The sequence below is a fragment of the Heterocephalus glaber genome, unplaced genomic scaffold, assembly GCF_053883595.1.
Source record: "Heterocephalus glaber isolate CG9 unplaced genomic scaffold, H.glaber_assembly_v1.0 deba00000768, whole genome shotgun sequence".
Classification (NCBI taxonomy): Eukaryota; Metazoa; Chordata; class Mammalia; order Rodentia; family Bathyergidae; genus Heterocephalus; species Heterocephalus glaber.
In genome coordinates this window covers 4598633-4616216 of record NW_028258162.1, presented here as the reverse complement: position 1 = coordinate 4616216, position 17584 = coordinate 4598633, and the positions used below count along the sequence as shown (strand labels likewise).

The 17584-nt window shown below is 36.2% G+C and overlaps 1 protein-coding gene across 2 annotated transcripts in view; it reads right to left on the bottom strand.

Moving 5' to 3' along the window:
• The window catches only part of Mrc1 (mannose receptor C-type 1), a 95410-nt gene that overhangs the window by 48334 nt on the left and 29492 nt on the right, over positions 1 to 17584 (bottom strand). For both annotated transcript variants that reach the window (XM_004859962.4, XM_087207219.1), the window contains exons 6-7: positions 15228 to 15374; positions 2247 to 2432 (exon numbers count right to left, since the gene is read on the bottom strand). In XM_004859962.4, coding sequence (XP_004860019.1) covers positions 2247 to 2432; positions 15228 to 15374 — 333 coding nt within the window. The remainder of the gene's footprint in view (positions 1 to 2246; positions 2433 to 15227; positions 15375 to 17584) is intronic.

The window sequence follows — 17584 nt, the reverse complement described above, 5'->3', positions numbered from 1 at the left end:
CAACTTTGTATGCAAGCTATTTATCTACAATTACTTGAAATATATTTCTATGATTCACATAAAACCAGCTAAAACAGGTTTTCAAAAGGTTTTGATCTAGAAGCAATAATCTTAAATTTACAACTTTTCTTTACCTTTATCAAGATTATTTTTAATTATTATAGTATTGGAATATAAGAGCTATTGTGCTGTAAATATATTCCTTTTTAATAAACCCTTTTTAAAAATGGAAGGTTTTCTAATTCATTGACAAATTTTCAAGCCGACTTTCAGAGCATTCTTCGTCATCCAGCCTCCCAAAGGAACTGCAGCAATCAAATACATGGTTCTCCCAGCACTTGTCTCATGTTGCAGAAAGTGATCAACATTTGTCCTCTAGTCTTCTACACCTTAACTGACCTGTTTCCCCACTGACTCATCTGGAAGCTACACCAGCTATGGCGAGCACCACAGCCACCCTAAGGAGCTGTGAAGACATCCATTGTGATTACATTATCGTTTAGTCTGAATTTCCCAGGCCAAGGGCACCCAACTAGGAAACTCGACAGGCTGCAGCAGGCTGTTTCCTCCATCCCGTCGTCACAGGGGTGCACAGCGGAGGGCGCTGTCCTCCGGACACAGATGCAAGGACGAGCAATGTTTCCGGAGCTTTCAAAACTAAATGTTTTCCTGCTACTCCCTGTTTGTTTCTCATCAGTCTGTTGATCGCTGCCCCTCCCTACCCTCTGTCAGTCTCCGGGTGCCCTGTGTCAGGAAGCTGCCTCTTCCATCCCCACCATCCATTTCCTCTTGTTTTGCTGGGTGGAAATGAAGGGCAGCTGCAGCGATTCAGCAGCCGCTTCAGGGAAAGATGGAAACCATAATCATTTCATCAGCAAGTACTGCAGAGAGCCCGAGATCACTGCTGTCCCCCTCAGTCCGCTCTCCTTTGGGACATGCGTTCCCCACTCACGTCACTCATCTGTTCTTTTATTTCTGAATAGTACATTTTCCAAGTATTTCGCTTTTTTTAATAAATGTTTGCAGTTCGTAATGATTATATTTATCACGGGAGTTAGGACGTGTACATACACATCATTTTTCTCTCTCTTTTTTTTGTCCCCTGCCTCCCCCATCCCTCCTGCTTCTTCCAGCTCTGGGTCACTCTCATTTCCGAAAGTTCTCTTTCCATATTTTCTTCAATTCTTTTTTTATCTCCTTTCCCTCACCTTCCTTCCCTTCCCCCCATCTCTTTCCCATTTGAGAACGATCTCCATACATCCTAGTGTTTATCTTTTATTTTGCTCTTTATATTTTGGGTTTCTCATATGAGAGAAACGATGCATTATTTAAGCCTGTGTGTCTGATTTATTTCACTTAATATTATGGCTCAAGTCGCATGCATTTTCTCACAAATGCTCAAGTTTATTCTTCCTTATGACAGAGTAATACTCCATTGTTTAGAAATGTCATGTTTTCTTTATCCATTCATCTGTTGATGGGCAGATAAGCAGTTTCCAAGATTTAGCTATTATAAATTGTGCTGCTGTACACATGGGTATGCAGGTATTACTGTAGTATAATGACTTTAACTGTTATGTACTCAGGGACCAAAAACACACACTGAAGGAAAGATCAGATAGCCTCTTTAACAAATGGTGCTGGGAAAATTGTCTATCCACATGCAGAAGATTGAGCAAAGTATTTTTAAAATTAGATACCTACCATATTTCTTTTCTATTATGTTATTTTTAAAAGTTTAGGCCAACACCTAACCACTACAAAAAGAATGTCCCTTTTCTTTTATTATTCAATACCCTAGCAGCAGGAGCTGGATTAATAGAGAAAAGAAAGTCCAAAATGTGAAATGCTTCATTTAGAGATGCTTGTGAGATAAAATATGGACCTTAATTAAGAAAATACGCACATACACATGCAAGTAATTCCAAAAACAATCAAACATTTGTTAAGTTTAGAGCAGGTATTTCTGAATCTAGATTAGATGTAGAAAAATATTCTAAAACTACCCATGAATTGATAACATATTAATAGAAAAATAAATTGAACTATCTTTTAGTGATAAGGATTTTTAAGTTATTACACAATCTTCACACTGTAGGGCATACCTTGATTGTTATTAAATCTACCCTGCTAATTTAATTTTCAATTAAAATTTGTGAGACTTAATATTTGTGATTACATTTTCCAGAACAGATGGGGAAGAGAAGGGACTTGATGCAAGCGTATTTCAGGTTTGAGTTTCTCACCGTATCCTAGCTGGGAGATGATGAAGTCGAATTCCTCAATGGTGTGAATGCTGGCGAGGTCCCCTCCCTCCTTCCGACATGCAGTCAGGGCGTCTCTCTGGATTTTCTTCACTTCTCTGTGAATCTTGTAACATTGTCCTGCATACAGCCACCACTGACTAGGACAGCTACTAGGCACATCCGTTTCTAGGGAAGGAAGGTTGGGAAACATTGAAAAGAGAAGATTTCTTTAAAAGTATAACAATATTTTCCACCACTATACAGAGAGAGCAGTTCAGAAAGATAAGTAAATAAAAGCAATATTTATTATTCCATTTAGGCATATATATTCAAAAAAGATAAACCAGACATTCGGATCTTGTTTGTCTCAAGGCTAAAAAAGCGAAACCACCCATCTTTCACTGTAAAATAAAACCAAGCAGGAAGTTTCTTTTTTTGGTACCAGGGATCGAACTCGGGTCCTTGAGTTTGCGCAGCAGGCAGCGAAAAGGAAGTTTCTTTTTAAAAAATTTTCTAGGCACCAAGATGACACCAAGATATGATAACTATCTAATTTTATCAACATTATATCATCAGTAAACCTGTACTATTATATTTAATTGCTAGAAGCCTCAAAGTTTTGATATAAATATGTTCTCTAAAATATTTAAATGTATCTTTATTCCATGGATTCTTCAGAGGCAGGACAATACCCATAAGGCAGGCATAAGAAATATCAGTGCTGAACTGGGGAACAGAATGGCCGGGGATATGCAGACCACTAGGAAGCCTTTGCTACAGCAGCAGCTTGAGCCAACCACCTGCGCCTCTGAACTGACTCGCTGACCCTTTACTTGTTCCCAAAAGATGACATGTGTTATTGTGACCAAGAGCGCAATTTAGATTCAGAAATCTTTCAGGCCAAACTGGAATTTGCTGCAAACTGTGTGACTTCAAACAGGTTACAGCACACAAATCAAAGTACCTATGTACATAAAAAGTGTTAACTAATAGTAATGCTTGTAATGCCAACATTAAATGACCCGTCCTCACTCTGTTCTTCTGAACCAGGAAAGAATAGAAATAAACATGCTTGTAAATAACAAACACTGCCAATTGTTAAGGAAGTCATTAATCAAAATCCTCATCATTGCTATGAATAGTTACGGTCAGATTTCATAACCTCAATTATACACTGCAAAAGTTTAATTGCAATAAGCTGGGGCAGGTGACAGAAAAGATGTTTGAAGACATCTTTTTATTCATCTATATATGCTCCTGAACCTGTCATAGGGCCTGGCACATGGTGGGTATAATGAGTGTCAATAGGGAAAAAACTGCAGTTGTATTCAGTTTTTACTATTTTCCAGATACTATTTTAAGCAGCAATCTGGTGACCAATCTTGCTTAGAGATGCACTGTATTACCAAATGAAGATCAATTTATATATTTAAGCTTAATCCTTAATGCTTTCAAATGTGCTGCTTTAATAAATGTTTGATTAGGGAACCTTGCTTTGTTATTCTTTTAATGATTCAGTCCTATTTTCTCTTAAAAGTAAAGACTGAAACATTTTTGCTTAAGCCTAGGATGCTGTGGACAGTAGTCATTTAAGAAAGTGCTGTAATGCTATGGCAGTGCTATAATGCTGTGCCATTATAATAGAAAAAAATGGGTATTTTAAAAATTCTATTTCCTCAGTGCAGATTTAGATTCTGTAAACTTTCAGTAGTACCAGGGAAAAAAACGTTAGCATAGCTCTAGAGCCCTCTGGTGGGTTATTTTAACTTTGCTATCGAAGATACTGAAACTAATGTCAGCCAATGCTGAGGGCTTCAAATACACAGCAGATGACCTTGAAAAACACTTTAAAACATGGAAGCAACGAGCTGAAGTGAAATTAAGGGGAGTTCCCTGAAGAAGCCACAAAATATCAGTTCTTCGCCAAGAGAGGTATTGTCCATAATGCAAGCCACAAAGGAGAACTACACACATAGGTTTAGATTGGTTAGTAGCCATAACAAATAAGAGTAAAATGAGACAGCTGAACTTCACTTCAATACATTTTATTTAAACAATATGTCCAGAAAATATAATTTAATATACAATCAATTAAAGTTGGATATTTTGCATTCTTCAGGCTATATCTTCAAAATCCAATGTGTAATCTGCACTTGCAGTACCTCTCAGTTCAAACTCAACACAGTTCACATGTGGTTAGTGGAGGCTGAACAGACAGTACAGATCTAGAGGCCTAGCAATTATGGACAACAGGGTAGTATTGCAAGGACCAAAAGAGTATGAGGCTGATTCTTCCCCAAACGTGTCATGAAGAATGCGGCGAAATTTGATAACTAAAATACTTTCCCTAGATGTGGTTATGACAGTTTATATGAGGTATGAATGAACAATACAGTGAATGTTTAACTTTTTAAAACTTTACTATAATAAAAGACACTTTGTCGTTAACCCTCCTCAAAATACTCTTTCTTGCTTCAATCACACTTTTCCCATTGTTCTTGTCTTTTTCTAAAGCAGTTCTAGAAGTCCTCTTTAGTGAATGCCCTGTAGTAGCTGTCTCAATGTCCTGAATTGATACAGAATGTTGACCTTTCATGATCATTTTGACACTGGGAAAGAACCAGAAGTCACATGGTGCCAGATCTAATGAATAAGATGGATGAGGACACATGGTAATGTTTTTATGAGCTTGTCATTCCATTGGGTGGCACTCAGAGGCAACATTCACCAAATTTTTGTTTCAGAAAATACAAGAACAATGGGATAAGTGTGTCTGAAGCACAGGAAGTATTTTGAGGGGCATTCATGACAATGTGTCTTTTACTGTAACAACTTTTTAAACATCAACCATATATTTTGATCACACCTCATAGATAGGAGAGGATAAATACAGGAGTTCCTCAGTTTGCAAACACAAGCAGTTGGCAAAATTTTCTTTCCATTCTTGAACTCTACATCAGGTGACGTGGAACCTTATCAAGAAATTTGATTTAGTTTGGGACCAGAGTCATGGAAAGAATTAAATTCATGAACCAAGGTACCACTGTAATTCAGAAAGTGTATAAATAGAATAATTCAGCCATAAAGTATAGAGATATGTAAAAATGAATATTAAGGTAGGGTTAGAAAGTTAAGCAAGAGAGGAATAGTAGAGCAATAGGAATTTCTCAACTGTTTGAAAATATGAATAAGGCTACACAGAAATAAGACACTGATACTTTACAGATGAAGAACCTAAAACCAGTGGGCTAAACAATAAGGTCAAGTTACAGAATTTTTCTTCCTGAAAGATTAAAAATGACAGAGGAAAAAGGTGGCGGCAAAATACAGCCTCTCCAGGACCTGGAATTGAGACACCTGGAAAACAACAACTTTGTGAAAAAACAAAAGTAGATTTCCAGGAATTAAGAAAGAGCTAACAGGAAAATCAGAAACTACAGAGAAACTGTCAAAAATGAACACAACACAGAGAAAAGAAAGAAGTGGTCTGGAACACTAACCCCAGCAATTACAAGGTAAGCCCTGGAGCAGTCAACAGCTCCAGGGAGAGACAACAGACTAGGCTGGCAGCACCAGCTCCAAGAAAAGTCCACAGTTATTGTAAACTGCAGAAATAGCGTGGGGCTTTTCACTCTGAGAGAAGAAACCCAGTGCAGTGCCCTCCATATCTGAGAATGTTTAATTGGAGTAGTTTTGGGAAGGGGTTAAGACTGAGCTACAGAACAACTACACTTTAGGGTTTCTGGGGTCAGCCTACCACAGTGACTGAGTGAGAGACAGTCACAAGAAACAGTCACATAGCAGGTGCAGGCTAGACACATATGCCCTAAGAAGTTTAAGCTCAGGCTAAGAATGATACAGACTTCTCATCTTCTGTGGTAATTCTGGAGAGAGCTGGGTCTTAAAGTACTGGCGTGAAGTCCACTGCATGGCTGGACATCCCCCTACACACACACCCCACTGCCTACACCCAGCACAGAAATCAGTGGTCTGTTTGCGTTCCCCATCTGACAACGTGAGAAGGCAGGTGTCTCAGCTTGGTCGGTTGCCAAAGCCTGGGGTGTACAGACAGAGAGGCCACTGGAGTGGGGGGAAGGAAGCATCTCACAAATCCACAGGCCATACATCTAGAAGAAGAAAGAAGTAAAAACTAAGAAGCTGGAGTGAATACAGCCTGAGAGCAAACACAGCTGACTAACCACACCCAGCAGGAAGGATGGGGCACAACTCATCACTCACAAAAAGGCAAGTTTGGAAACGAAATTGGGCTTAGTAGTAATTCACTATCCATTCCTCAGATCTGGTGTATTCGCACAACACAGGCCCTCGAAAGAAACCACTCATTCAAAAAGAGAAACATTTTTGGAACTCCTTTCTCTTTTTCTTCACTGATGGGCTGGGGGCGGGGGCTGGGATTTTTTTTTTAAATTTTATCTTTTCTTCTTTGTTTTGCTCTTTTTCTATTTTCTTCTCTTTCTTGTTCTTATCTTTTACCTTTATCTAATTCTATTTCCTTTTATTCCTTAATACGATTCTTTATATCATTTTTCTCTCTTCCTTCTCATCATTTTTTATTTTTAAATTTTTATTTCTTTAATTTTCCTTTTCCCTACCCTTCCAATATTTTGGTATTATTATTAAGCTTTATTGATCTTTAGATATATAGTTTCACATCATGGTATTATTGTTGAATTCTTTTCTATTGTTAATGGTGATATACTTGTTTCATTTAGCAGATACTGTATGTATATATTTGGTCTGTCTTTGTGTCCATATTATTATTGCAGATCTCATCTCTATTGTTAAGGGTGGTACAGTGGTAGCTTTTATTGGATCTTATGGTATGTCAATATCCAATTTGTCTTCGAACTTATTATTGTTGTAATTTCATTGCTATTAACAGGGAGGAATAGTTACTGCTATTAATTGGGTTTTGTTATGTGCCAATATCTGGTTTGTCTTTGTATTATCAACAAACTTCAGTTCATTCTGGAGAACTGGGTGCCGGGCCAGTTACACTGCACACTTTCTTCTCCAAATTAACGGACTTGGTCTGATCTTCAGACAGGGGTAAAGGCCTATAATTAGCCACATCCAGAGTCCATTACTGGAAGCAGATGATAATTAAAGAGGTTTCCATACTAGCAACAAAGTCTTTCCACTATAATTAACCCTCAACTCTCACTAGAAAAAATAAAATAAAAACATGAGAAAATAAGGAAGCAGAATGTCTCCATAACTCCCAACTCCCCCAAAGCTGATCCATGGGGAATCAATGGGGAAGAAATCAAAAGCCAAATAGCCAGATTGTATGAAATGATAATAGAGGGGACAAAAGAAATGTCACTAAGGGGCTTGGTGAGCTCAAGGATGATATAACTAAACAAATAATGGACTTAGCAAACAAGCTGACAGAAGGCACTAATAAAAAACTAGCTCAGCTAAAAAAAATGATTTTAAAAGACATCATGATTGACCAGTTTAGGCTAAAGGCCATTAGTAGCTACCAAGGAGAAATCCAGGAGATTGAAATTTCTGTTGAAAGTATGGGCAGCAGAAATGAGCACTGTGAGGACAGTGTCCTCTGTAATACCGGCCTTATGCAGGGGACTATATATTCAGAGATACCTTAAAAACAACAACGTATTATGAAAAATGAATCTAACAGCTTCTACATGACTCAAAGAAAACTAATCTAAGATTAAGTGGAATTAGGGAAAGTCAAAAAACAGCACAAATGACAAAAAAAGAAAAAGAAATCATAGCAGAATATGTTCCAAGTATGGGGAAAGAATTTAACATACAGACAAGTGAGGCATATAGAAGCCCAAATACAGTGGTACTTTGGTTGATGAACATTTTCGTCTGCAAACAATTTGGTTGGCAAACAGAAGCATTTGGCAAAATTCTGTTTTTGTTTGCAAACTCTGCACTGGATGTCAAACAAAATCATGGCCATCTTTCCCAAATGAACATAAACACAGCCATCTTTTCCAGAATCAAGGAACAAATTAAATTCTTGAACCAAGGTACCATGGTACTCACAATCAGAAAGGAACGTCTCTAGACTACAACATAGTCAAATTTCAGAAGTCCAACACGAGGACAGAATCATAAAGACTGTTACAGAAAAGCAGCAAATCATTTATACAAGTAAACCCGTTAGAATTACAATGAACTTCTCAAAACAAATATTAAAGCCCCTGAGAGCTTGGAATGAAGTATTTCAAGCTCTGAAAGAAAATAACTTTCAACCCAGAATGATATATCCTGCAAAACTATCTTCCAAAACTGATGGAGAATTAGGACTTTGCATGATAAATAGCACCTTAAGGAGTTTATTTCTGGGGGCCAGGGATTTAGCTCAGTGGTTCCACCACCTGCCTTGTAAGTGCAGGGACCCAAGTTCGATCCCCAGTACCCCCCCCAAAAAAAGAAATTTATTTCTGCCAAACCAGCAGAACAATATCTTTTAGTAACAACTCATTCTGAATGATTTCAACTCTCCAATCAAAAGATGCAGATTGGCTGGGCTAGGGATTTAGCTCAGTGGCACTGTGCCTACCTCACAAGTGCAAGATCCTGAGTTTAATCCCTGGTATCAAAAAAAAAAAAAAAGACACAGATTGGCAGATTGGATAAAAAAATCAACAGCATGTTCTATACAAGAAACATATTTAATCCAAAAATAAATTCATAGACTATAAACAAAATGATGGAAAACAATATTCCATGCAACAGGAGCCCATAATCAATAAGAATAGCTATCTTATTTTCAAAGTGAACTAAAATCCAAAATTGATAACAAGAAGCAAAAAACATCATTAAGTATTGGTTAAGGGAATTATTCTACATGAAGAAATGAAAATTATAATTATATATGTACTGAAAACTGTCACCCTCAACCTCATAAAGCAAACATTACTGACATAAAAGATCAAATAAACATCAACACAATTACAATAGGTGACCACAATACCCTACTACCACAAATAGAGAGATCAACTAGACAAAACAACAAAGGAATGTCAGAGTTGAACTTCACCTTTGAACAAATGGACTTAACAGATATCTGCAGTGTTCCACCCCAAAACAACAATACACATTCTTTTTAGCAGCACACAGAATTTTCTCCAAAACAGACGACATAGTAGCCTATACAGCATGCTCAAATAAATACAAAGGAATTGAAATTCTCCCATGTGTGTTATAAGATCATAGTACAATAAAATTAGAAATCAGGGGGGCTGGGAATTTAGTTCAGTGGTTCAGCCGCCTGCCTTGCAAGCACAAGGTCCTGAGTTCGATCCCTGGTACCAAAAAAAAAGAAGAAAAAGAAAAAGAAAAAGTAATCAATGGCAAAGAAAACACAGAAATTATGCAAACACATGAATATTAAACTATACACTCAAATAATAAACAGGCCACAGAAGAAATAAGGAAGAAATTAAACAGTTCCTAGAATCAAACAATAATGCCAATATAACATGCAAGAACCTATGGACAATGAAAGCAGTCATCCCAAGAGAAAAGTTTATAACTGTGAATGCCGACATCAGAAAAACAAAATGAGCTCAAATAAATAACCTAATGATGTACTCCAAGATTCTAGAAAAACAAAAACAATCAAACTCAAAGCTATTACAAGAAATGAAATTTGAAAGATTAGAGCAGAAATTAATGATATTGAGACTTTAAAAATATTTTTAAAATCAATCAAAGAGATGGTTCTTCAAAAAAAAAAAAAATAGGTAAACCCTTAGCCAATCTCACCAAAAAAAGGAAAGAAAAGGGCCAGGGATTTAGTTCAGTGGTTTCGTCGCCTGCTGGTCAAGCGCAAGGACCTGAGTTCGATCCCCAGTACCAAAAAAAAAAAGGAAAGAAAAGAATTGTATCAATGCACTTAGAAAGAAAAAAGGCAAAATCAAGAAGATTATTATCTCAAAAACATGTACTCCAATAAATTGAAGAATCCAGAAGTAATGGATAGCTTCCTAGATGAATATATCAAAACTGAAGCAAGGATATAAAAACCCTGAGTAATCCAATAAGAGACAATAAAATTGAAGCAGTAATAAAAAAAAAAAGAAAAGCCCAGGACTGAATGGATTCACCACTGAATTTTACGAGAACTTTAGGGAAGGTCTAACACTAATACTCCTCAAACATTTTAATGAACTTGAAAGAAAAGGAGTACTGTCAAACTCATTCCTGGAAACTAGCATTATTTTGATTCCCAAATCAGACAAAGACTCAAATAAAAAAGTAAACCACAAGTCAAACTCTTTAATGAACACATGGAAAAATCCTCAACAAGATGCTGGCAAGCAGAATGCAACAAATCATAGGATAGATGTCTTATCTGTTTTATATGGTTTTTGGCCTGTTATTCTGGCTGTTAATATGTATTTATGATAATTAACTTGATAAAGACTTATAAAAGATACACATAAATCTGATGCTGGCAAAAAATATTTCAATGGGGATAAAAGGGATGGAGGAAAAAAAAGAATTGAGATGGGTTATGTACATATACAGTTCCCCCGCAATTAATGTGATCATTATGTCCTGCAAACATGAACTAATAAAAATAAAAATTTTTAATAAAAAATGCAATGAATTATCAAAAAGATCATGACCAACTAGGTTTCATCCTAGGGATGAAGGGATAGTCCAACATACACAAAACAGTAAGTATAGTGCATCACATAATCAGAAGCAAGGACAAAAATCACATGATGATCTCAATGCACACAGAAAAAGCCTTTGACAAAATCCAAAATTTGTTCATGATTAAAACACCAAAGAAAATAGGCACAGGAGAACATTATCTCCATCTCATAAAATCCATGACAAAACTATCGCCAACATCATACTAAAGGCAAAATAATTGGAAGCTTTTTTTGTAAAATCCGTATCACCACTACTATTCAACAGAGCACTCAGAACTTTGGCCAGACACATCAGACAAGAGAAAAATATAAAAGGTATATATAGAGAGGAAAGAAAAAAGCCAAGATATCCTTATTTTCAGAGGCCATGATAGTTTATATATGGGAACCAAAAAATTCCACCAAAACACTCCTAGAACTAATAAATAAATTCAGCAAGTTAGCAGTACACAAAATCAACACACAAAAATCAATAACATTCCTGTATACTGATAATGAACTCACTGAGAAAGAAATTAGGAAAACAATACCATCCACAATAGTTTCAAGAAAAATTGAATACTTAGGAATGAGAAAAACAAAGGAAGTAAAATAACTCTGTAACAAAAACCATAGCACTCTGAAAATGGAGATAAAAGAGGACATCAGAAAATAGAAAGATAACCCCTGTTTCTGGATAGGCAGAACTAATATTGTCAGAATAGCTATACTACCAAAATTGATACACAGATTTAATGCAGTATCAATCAAAACACCAGAATTCTTCACAGAACTAGAAAAGGCAAGGCTAAAATTCACGTGGAGCCAGAAGAGACCTCTAATAGCAAAAGAAATCCTGAGCAACAAGAGCAAAGCATGGGCCGGGGATTTAGCTCAGTGGTTCTGCCGCCTGCCTCGCAAACGCAAGGACCCGAGTGGACCCGAGTTTGATCCCCAGTACCAAAAAAAAAACAAACAAAAAAACAAAAGCAAAGCAGGAAAATCACAATCTTGGATTTAAAGTTATATTACAAAGCTACAGTAATTAAAAACAGCATAGTACTGAGGGCGGAGGGGAACAGCCACATGGATCAGTAAGGTAGAAGAGAGGATGCAGAAACAACCTCAGGCAAATTCAGCCATCTGATCTTTGACAAAGGGGTCCAAAAAACTACACTGGAGGAAAAGTAGCTTTTTCAACAAATGGTGCTGGGGAAACTGGCTATACACATGCAGAAGATTGAATCTAGACTCATATCTCTCATTATGTTCTAAAATAAAATAAAAATAGATCAAAGATCTAAATATTAAAACATTTAATCTGCTGGAATACAAAGATTTTCTGAACAGGACTAGAAATGCAAATAATGATAATAATAATAACATTAAGAATCAATAAATGGTATCATATCAATAAAAAAGGTTCTGTACAGGGCCAGGGATTTAGCTCAGTGGTTTCGTTGCCTGCTGCGCAAGCACAAGAACCCGAGTTCCATCTCCAGTACCAAAAAAAAAAAAAAATCTCAAAACAAAAAAAGGTTCTGTACAACTAACAGAGTGAAGAGACAATTTATAGATGGAAAAGATTTTCCCAGCCACTCCTTGCACAGAGGACTAATATGTAGAATAGATAAAGAATTCAAAGGAATTAGAACCCCCAAAACAAAAGGCCCAATCAAAATATGAACAATTGAAATAAATATATACTTCTCAGAAAAAGAAGTACAAATGACCAATAAGTATATGAAAATATGTTCAACATCCCTGGCCATTAGAGAAATGTACGTTAAAATAACACTGAGATTCCATCTCACCCCAGAAAGAATGGCCATCATCAAGAAATCAAATAACAACAAGTGCTGGTGAGGCTGCAGGAGAATGGGACACATCTACACTCTTGGTGGGAATATAAACTAGAACAACCAGTACTATCTAGAAATCAGATTGGAAATGCCTCAAAAAACTAAAACTAAAAATTCCATCTGACCCAACTATTCACCTTCTAGGTATCTTCCTGAAAGAGATAAAGACATCATATGTCACAGTGATACATCCATACCCATGTTTATAGCAGCACAACTCATAGTTAAGTCTTGGAAGCAGCCATTCATCAAAAGATGAATGGATTAAAAATGCATTTATAGGCCAGGGATTTAGCTCAGTTGTTCTGACGTCTGCCTTATAAGCGCAAGGTCCTGAGTTTGATTCCTGGTACCAAAAAAAAGTGCATTTATAGGCCTGGGGATTTAGCTCAATGGTGCCGCTGCCTGCCTCACAACCACAAGGTCCTGAGTTCAATCCCCAGTACAAAAAAAAATGCACTTATACACAATGGAGTATGACTCTGCCATAAAGAAGAATAGACTTAAGTTATTTATAGAAAAATGGATGTTCCTTGAGACTATAATGTTAAGTGAAATAAATCAGACATACAAACTTAACTATTGTATGGTTTCTCTTGTATGAGAAATCCAAAGAATAAATAATTTAGAAAGCAAAATTAAAGGTAGATAATAGAAAACAGGGAGGTAGATGTCTTGCAAATGGAAGAGGACTAAGGGATAGAGGGAGTTGGAGGGGGTGGAAGGAGAAGGAAAAATGATGAAGATGTGTGATATCCATGGACCAGCTCTCCACGATGAATGTTATCATTATGTATTGCAAACATACACTAATAAAAATAACAATAAATGTTTTAAAAAAGAATTCTTCCCCCCATACCAGTGAAACTATAAAACAACATTTATCTTCTTCTCAAAATGGCAATTACAGGTCTTTGAAAGAGAACTGTATAAGTCAGTGGTGGTGAATCTTTCAGAGACAAGTGTCCAGACTGCAACTCGAAAAACACTTATCTATCACAAAGTGCCAGCTCTGTAATTAAACCTGAATACTGAGGTTTTAGTTTATAAAAAGCAACTCATACGTTAACATCTTTTGTCTTAAAAGACAAACAATACGTGTGCCACAGGTTTGCCACCACTGGGATAAGCCCTTCCAAGAAAGAAGAATTATACTACTCTGCCTAGAGGAGGAGTAGTGGAGATGAAGAGCAAAAATTGTTGAGAGATCTCTAAGGCTTGTCCCCAATCATCCTCCAGAGTTTGTGAAGTACACTAGAGAGCTCAGCCATACCTGTACCTATTAAAATGGCAAACATACCTACCCTCTGATCCAGCAACTCCTGTTCTAGGATTTATTTCATGCATGAAATGACATGTGTATAAAGTTATTTATTTCAGAATTATTTATAATGATCAAAAATTGGAAGTAAACTGAAAATCCATTGACACAGGACCAGCCAACAATATATATATAATTTTCCCAGGCAATGGCTATTATTTGGCCATTAAAAAATGAGTGCAGAAGCTATTTATATACTCTGTAGAGTGATGGCAAAATTGTTAGTAAGTGAAAAGTTGAGTATAACAATTATGTGGATAGTATGTTGTCATCTGTATAAAGCAGATGAAAATAATTATAAACACATCTGCTCACATATTCCAAGAATAACTACATAAGGATATATATGTTCAGAAACTGATTCTCCAGGGAGCTAGGTAGAGGTAAGAGGTAGGAGAAAAGTATTATTCTCATTTAGTATCTTTTCAATTTCTATCCATATCATTCATACTTAAATGAAATTGTTTCTAAAAGTCAAGGAGAGTGCTACACTGTCAGGTTTCCCAAGCAGAAAAAATAAGTAAAAACTATACAAAACACTCATAATCCCGCCAAAAACAGCTGGTTGGTGGTACACAAATGAAGTTTGTTTTTATCACTTTGAAGAAAAAGCTCCTTTACCTTAGCAGTTTAATATTCTATAAAATTATAATAGAGAGCATCCCTTGTTTTTTTCCTGGAGCCTAGCCTATCCATGTAACGTTGTGTTTCTGCTTTAATGTGTTTTATCCATTCTGTGGAGGCTTCCAGGTAAGAGCCTACAGTAAAAGCACTGGAGCCCTGGGGTGGGGATTTAGCTCAGTGGCACCATGCCTGCCTTGCAAGTGCAAGGTCCCAAGTTTGATCCCCGATACAGAAAAAAAAAAAAAAAAGCAATAGAGCCTTGACTGATCCATAAAGATGTAATAAAGATAACCCTTCCATGGGAAGATAAAATTTTTATTTATGGCAAAGCTTTACACAATGCCCAAACACTGTTGCAAACTCAGAAAACATTAGCAACCAGTAGTAATAATCAACAAAATACTGTACAAATACCATTACATTTACAAAACCTCTGGAATCATTTCATGCAAATTATAATTGAACTATAATTTTATTTATTCTTAACTTCTACTGTTTTATGCACTTCAAATAGATCACTTACCTGAAGGAATTATAAAAGAATTCAAAGTACTGTTGCCCTTCTTACAAATATAACCCAGTTTCTGAACACATTCCAGGTTTTCCCATTTAGCATTTTTTCCAGGATTGAGGGACACACAGCTTTTTCCAGGTTCAGCTGATGGACTTCCTTTGAGAAAATGAAAAAGTTAAAGTGAGACTGTGACAGGAATTCCAAATAGACAGCTCCCCCCCAGCCTGGAGTCTTGATCTTTGAGATTCAATGGATCCCCAGTCTGTCTTCTGCTACACATTCATAAATAAATATTTACTGACTGCAGAGCAAAAGACATGATGGGTATCTATTTGTGTCCTTGTTGGTGGATCATTCCAATGCCTAAAATGTTGATTATTAAAGTATACTTCTTTGCAATAATTGTTTTCCCCATCATCAAGTGATGAACCTAAATCTAATATTTTAAACAGCTGTCACACTGGAATACATTATGTATCTCAGATACCTAACTAAAAGAATATATGGTGCTCCAAACTAGCCATATTAAACATTGTCAATACATACGTACAAAACCAAACAAACAACAGAAAACGTAAGTCAAGCTAACTGTGCGAACCAAGCTAGGGAATCCGAACATAGGGAAACTTCCATTCAGGCAGAAGAAACAGAAAAGAAAAGGCATAGCAGTGGCAATGGTAATAGAAGGGAGATCTGGAATCGCAGCACATCATCTTCAACTCAATCCACTGAAGAATACTTTCAGGAGGCAATGTCATGTCCATTTCCCAATGAGAACTGATCAAATAAACAGAATCAACATTGCCAATGCAATGGATACATGCATCAATACCTACATTTTTCATGCTCTTTGCTACTCTGATACATGATTTTATAACCAGTGCTCCAAAAACAGCTACAATTTACACCTGACCTTGGGACAAATAAGCTACACTTGACTAGTAATATTGCTTTGTGACCTCTGATATGTATACAAGCTGTCTCCACTTCACTTTCTCTTCCTAGAAGATGGAAATCACATTACCTGCTCCACAGAGTCTTTATCAAAAAGATTTTAAGGTTATTTAAAAAGCACAAAACAAAAAAGATTGTTAGAAATAAGTCCAATGACAGTTTTAAAATGTGTTCATATTGTGACCAAAAACACAGAGCAGATAAGGTGTCAGTACTAGAAAGAAACTTCCAAAAAAATAATAATACATTTTATAGCTAATTGTTATTGGTATACTCATTAGCAAGTCATGTATATTTGTTATTAATACAACAACACCATGAACTTTCAGATATCACTCAGTGCTTTTCACCATTTATGTAAAATGTCCTCACCTGAAATGTAAATGTATTTTAGTAGATGTATTACCTTGGCAAGTGCTCAGTTGAGACACTTGGCTGAACAATTTATGTGAAAGCAGCTTATAATATTCCATAAGGTTTCTAATTTTATGTTTGAAGGTCATACTTTGAGAAGGTGATTTAATCTTGCACCTACTTCACAGGAGTTTGGTTTAACAAGAAAAACTTTTTATTTCTTTTCTCATTAATATTCCACTTTCATATCCTCATCTGCACCAAAGTTAACTCCCAAATTGTCTCGCTGAACTTTTAGAATAGAAGAGGTTAAATATCATCACCCTTGCCCCCAAATTGAATAATAAAGAAAATGACCACTTAATATTGTATGACTTAGCCACGAAGAGAATTAAGAGAATGGACTCTAGTCTCTTAATAAATTATTATTGTCTAAACGAGTGGAAGAGTAGGAAGACAATATTCACTCATAAAAAGGGACATCTTATATTTCCTTGCAGTAATATTTACTTTCCATAAATATAGCTTACTAGCATTTTCAGATTCATGGACCAGGGATGGTGGAGTGGCTCAGTGGGTGAGCAAATGCTTAACATGCAAAAAAAAAAAAATTCAAACAGCCCTGTGGCCATAATGCACTGAAAGTAGAATTTCATAGTAAAATCTAGTCAATTTAAACCAAAATGTAAACCCTGAAAATTTCCACTCATGTTTCTGTGTCTGTTTGGGATACTGTTTTATCAAAGATTTTCTCTTTTAATACAATTCAATGTAGAAAATAGAAAGTTTAATTTTTAAGCCAAATGCAAAAACCACTCACTGGCTTTAAAAAAGAAATCTAAGCATATCAAAGAAGACCATATCACAACTGTCTTCAAAGATGGAACCAATTGGCTACTTTTCTCCTATCCTACATTCATGGCAGACATCACTAATCGCTCACTGCACTCTTTCCTCTAACCAAGATTGCCACTGAGATGGGGGTTGGAATGATAATCAACATCCTCAGGTAGCTACTAACAACAGTGGGTATTAATTAGAGAATAGATAAAAACGTT